The sequence below is a fragment of the Cervus elaphus genome, chromosome 12 (assembly GCF_910594005.1).
Source record: "Cervus elaphus chromosome 12, mCerEla1.1, whole genome shotgun sequence".
In the NCBI taxonomy this organism is placed as follows: Eukaryota; Metazoa; Chordata; class Mammalia; order Artiodactyla; family Cervidae; genus Cervus; species Cervus elaphus.
Genome location: NC_057826.1, coordinates 8709674 through 8714791, shown reverse-complemented (window position 1 = coordinate 8714791; position 5118 = coordinate 8709674). Strand labels below are relative to the sequence as shown.

The following is a 5118-nucleotide window of genomic DNA, read 5'->3' as shown; positions in this document are numbered from 1 at the left end:
AGGGAGAGATTTGGAGACAGCGATCCAGAAGAGATGCACATATACAAAGGGAAGCAGACCATGTGACCTCGGAGGCAGAGGTTGGAGTGTTGCTCCTCCACGCTCTGAACAGCGGCCCTGAGACACAAACTTGGCTATAAAAGCTACCTGGTGACCCCAAGGAATGGCTTAAGGAGAGTTTGTCTGGCCCAGTTCATAAAATGCCCACATCCTTGGCACCATTAGCTGTGTAACCCACTCCACCTCCATCACCACCCTCACCCACATCTCCATAGAGTGATCTTTTTAATGTTGATTTCATTGCCTCTCTCTAGCTTCCTATTCCATAGTCTTCTACTTAAGCAGCGTGCTTGATCCATGCTTGAGGAGGCTTCAATGCCTCACAGGAGGCATCATGCGAGGATGGGAACCAAAAGAGCACCCAGTATTTTGTCTTTGCTCTTTTTGAAACGACAAGTATATTTTATTTTAAAAGAATAGAAGATTAAGACAATAGGATGTATGTATGGAAATGTCTTCAAGAAAATGACTGCCGGCCATTCCAAAACTCACTGTTCAGACGTTTCCTCTTCAACATTTGGACACAATCAGGGGATTCACCCGTTTCGGTGGTTTTATTGAACACCTTTCACAGGAGAATAGGAGGGCAGTTACCAGCAAAAGGATGGAAGTTGTGATTCCTAGGGGGAACACATAGGAGAGATGTTTTTTTGTTACCATTGCTCTTTCAAGAGGAAAGGTAATTGGAAAGTCGAGGGTGGTTTGCCCATAAAAGTCCACGGTGAAATTCCAGCTCACTGTAATTGTGGCACAAGCACAGCTGAGGAGGAGCAACAGGGCCGACGCCCTGTAGCACAGTCGGAGGAAATCGGGGTACGGGGCCTTGACCCTGCTGACGAGAAGCGCCACCGAGCTAAAAATCAGGGCCACCGACATCGTAAAATTCGCCAGCAGCATCAGGCCCTGCCCATACGAGACTTCATTAGAAACGACCCAGCTCGAGTTGATCACGCTGTATATCGGTAACTCAACCATTACGCCAGACACGTTAAATTTTTGCCGGTAGAAAGCTTCCCAGAGTCCAATGAACATGACGGAAATGATCTCGCTGTCAAACTCCCACACACGCCAGGATCTGCTGCGGGCCAGGGTTAAGCCGAAGACCCAGACCAGATAAGTAAGAAAAACGCTGATCGGTTTTAAGAAGTACTTCATTTCGGTCGTCTAAAAACACACAGGTAGCCAGAGACGCTAGAACCGCACCTCCCGGTTGCTGCCTGTCTGGCCTGGATGCTGCCTGTCCGGCCTGGATGGCTTTATTGAAAGATGGTGAGGAGGCGATGTCCTCTTTCTTCTTCCATGAAGAGTGAATTCCAGAAGACGGCGGCGGTGATGTCACGATTGCTGTTGAGAAGCTGTGTTGAGAATCCTTCCAGCATTCTCAGTTGTTAGGTCAGGGGCACCAGGACAACAGTTTTCTTTCCTGTTGACCATCCTGGCACGACCTCTTCTTCATCCTCTGTCTTCTTTATCAGCCCGCCCCTTATGCGGACTTCACTTCTCACCCAGTGTCTGTTTTTAAAGCCTAGTTCCTTGGGAAAATTAACAAAGTATTATGCTTATGGATGGTGGATAGGGAATAGAGAATGGAAATAGCAAAATATTCCTAGAAATACAGATGTCCCTTGAGGATTCAGGAAAACAGAAGGGTTTTTACCACCTGGAAAACTCTTCCCAGAGGCCTTGAGAGAGAAGGAGGGAAAGAAGAAAGGAGGGAGGGAGGGAGGTGGAATCCTGAGGGTTTCAAGTGGCAAAGGAGAACTAACATCACACAGTCTGCTTAGGAGCATTGCCCGGGAGATGTCAAGATTCTAAAAACTGTGTGTAAGGATGGTGTACATGTGGGCAAGTAGAAAATAGGCACTCTCACAAAAACATAGATGCTGTGCCGGTAAGGCAGCAAAACCCCTGTGGACTTGAAGAGGTCATGCTGATAAGCACAAGGACATCTCCATTCAACCCCTGTGAACTGGTGGCTAAGACTGACGGTTTCCCTTATTCCTTGACATCAAACACAGCATAGGACTCCACACCTGTTGTTAAGGAAGGAGGAGAATTGGGAAAGGAAGACTTTTTTTTTTCCATCCTGCCACCTAGTAGAATAATAAAAGACAGTTCCACCATTTGCACATCTGAACTTGTGGACTAAAATCCATATCCACGTGCCATTTTAAAGAACTATGTTATCAACTATTTCAATTTCAATGCCATTGTCAGGACTTGCACTGTATTTTTCACCTAGCTTGTTTTAACCTTCTAATAAAAAAAAATTTACAGCTTTAGAAAACAGATTTTTGCTCATTTTTCTCAAAATAATAAGAGAGAGACATTTACAGCTACCAGGTTGAGACATTCAGGGATGTCATCTGGCAGCCAAGCGTGTTATTTCTGCCATGCCCACTTGGGGTCACAATCATGCTTGTTTGTGTCATTATCTCAACCTCTGACATTTATGTTCATCTTCAAAGTAAGTTTCAAAGGAATGGTAGGTGCCAGATATGCTGCTGCTGCTGCTAAGTCGCTTCAGTTGTGTCTGACTCTGTGCAACCCCATAGTCAGCAGCCCACCAAGCTCCCCCATCCCTGGGATTCTCCAGGCAAGAATGCTGGAGTGGGTTGCCATTTCCTTCTCCAGTGGGTGAAACTGAAGTCGCTCAGTTGTATCCGACTCTTAGTGACCGCATGGACTGCAGCCTACCAGGCTCCTCTGTCCATGGGATTTTCCAGGCATGAGTACTGGAGTGGGTTGCCATTGCCTTCTCCGGCCAGATATGCTAGAATCTCTTTATTAGAAAATAAAAAGATTCCATAGGAAGCTCCAGTTCATCTCATTGAACTTTTAATGGTATGCCTACCTATAGGGGATATTGGAGCTGATTGCTATAATAAATAAAATCAGGATAATGTTAGTAAGGAATCTTCAGGAATGGATATGGGTTATGCAACTGACAGTGTTTCCAGCTCACTAATAGAGAAGTTAGACAAGGAAAAAAGCCTTTCCTAATTGTCTCCTATTATTTGTCAACAATCTCTCTCATTTACAAGCCCAAAGTTTACTTGGAGTCTGTACAAGTCTTAGGACAGGACAATGAAGTGGGTAACTTAATATGACTGTGCATTGATGATGGATTTTATGTTCATTATTTGATTGTTTTCTCACTGCCATCTCTGTTTATCAAACACTGATTGGTATCAGACCTCTAAGCTTCTAATAAAAAAGGAAGAAAGAAAATCTTGGCTCTTTTTATTTTCTATTTATACTCTGAATTAAAATAAACTTTAGCTGTGAGTATAAGCCATATTCTGTCAGGGTTGGTGAGTTTTGATAACACTCGACAAATCCTAAATTGAGAAGGTACACTTGAATGCTGATTATGAAGCCTAAAGGCACAGCCGCATAAATCCCTCTATAGTCATTCCCATCTGTGAGGAGAGGGAGCAAAAATGGTGGGCCTTGGGGACAGTGCTTTAGATGGCTTCTTTAGCACCCTCTCACTGATGATGGTATGTTAGAATCTATCATATTTTGACCAAAATGCCCTACAAAACTGCCAAGTACAGGCAAGCAAGAAGAAAGACAAAAGATAGAGTGTGAGGCAAGCAAGAAGGAAGACGAAAGATAGAGTGTGCTTTTTAAAAATTTTTCTTGGAGTCTCATTGATCTACAAAGTGCCGTTAGTTTCAGGGGTACAGCAAAGTGAATTACTTACATGTATACTCACACATTGGGAAAGGAAGAATTGATCTTTTTTTTTTTTATCCTGCCACCTAGTAGAATAATAAAAAACAGTTACATCATTTGCACATCTGAACTTGTGGACTAAAATCCATATCCACGTGCCATTTTAAAGAACTATGTTATCAACTATTTCAACTTCAATCTATCTGCTCTTTTTTAAAAGATTCTTTTCCCCTATAGGCCATTACAGAGTATTGAGTAGGTTCTTATTCATTGTCTATTTTATGTATAGTAGTGTGTATATGTTAATCCTAATCTCCTATTTTACCCCTCTCCCATCCCCTGAGTTTGTTTTCTGCATCTGTGACTCTACTTCTGCTTTGCATGTAGGTTCATTTGTACCTTTTTGTTTTTAAAGATTACACATATAAGCAGTATCATGTGATATTTGTCTTTTGTGTCTGACTTACCCCACTCAGTATGATAATCTCTAGGTCCATCCATTGTACTGCAGGTGGTGTTATTTTGTTATTTTTCATGGCTGAGTAATACTCCATTCTTTTTATGTACCACATCATCTTTATCCATTCCTCTGTTGATGAACATTTAGATTGTTTCCATGTCTTGGCTATTGTAATAACTAGTGTTACAACAAACAGTGGGGTGGAACATGTCTTTTCAAATTATGGTTTTCTCTTGAGTATAGGCTCAGGAGTAGGATTGCTGGGTCATATGGTATTTCTGTTTTCAGTTCTTTAAAGACTATGCTTTCACCAAGTAACTCTGCCTAAGCTATCTAAGAGAATTGATGGATGTCAGCTCTAAAATTAAAACTGATTAAAACTATAAGTTTATATATTTCACTCCTTTGGGAGAAGGATAGACTAGTCCAGTAAAATCTATATCACATGCTGACTTGCTTTGGCCTTTACCTTTAAGCCTATGGTCATACCAATGGCTTCCTTGAAAAAGTTAACTATGGCCTGAATATGTTAGATCATTTTATGGCCTAAATATGTTAGATCATTTTAATTTTTAAAAATTTATTGGCCTCTATTCAGATTCAAGCCATGTTGAAAAGATCTTCTCACTCAAACTTGTGTACACCTGTGTACATGTTTTTGTGTTATTTGTTCTAGAACACTCAGTTGCATTTATTCATTCAGTAACTTTTTTATTCAATCACCAAGCATTTATTTATTATCCACTTACTTGCTTGGTGCTGCAGATCCCGCGGTTAATAAGACTAAGGAGGGCCCTGGTCTTCTGGACTGATATGGCTCTTTGTACATCACAGCCTGGCACCAAGAAAAACATGTGAGCATCACACCTCCTCCCCACACATAGACATAGTACTGCACCTAACTGGTAGTCATGCAC

At 41.9% G+C, this 5118-nt stretch overlaps 1 protein-coding gene across 1 annotated transcript; it reads right to left on the bottom strand.

Annotated features, from left to right (window-relative positions):
* Positions 1-570: 570 nt before the first annotated feature.
* On the bottom strand, positions 571-1367 carry LOC122705061. Its single transcript, XM_043920274.1, has one exon. The coding sequence runs from the start codon at positions 1213-1215 to the stop codon at positions 571-573; it is 645 nt and encodes a 214-aa protein (XP_043776209.1). The 5' UTR covers positions 1216-1367.
* Positions 1368-5118: the final 3751 nt, after the last annotated feature.

What these genes read in the sequence shown, in the direction of transcription:
- LOC122705061 (XM_043920274.1), bottom strand. Translation starts at nt 1,215, where the DNA reads ATGAAGTACTTCTTAAAACCGATCAGCGTTTTTCTTACTTATCTGGTC.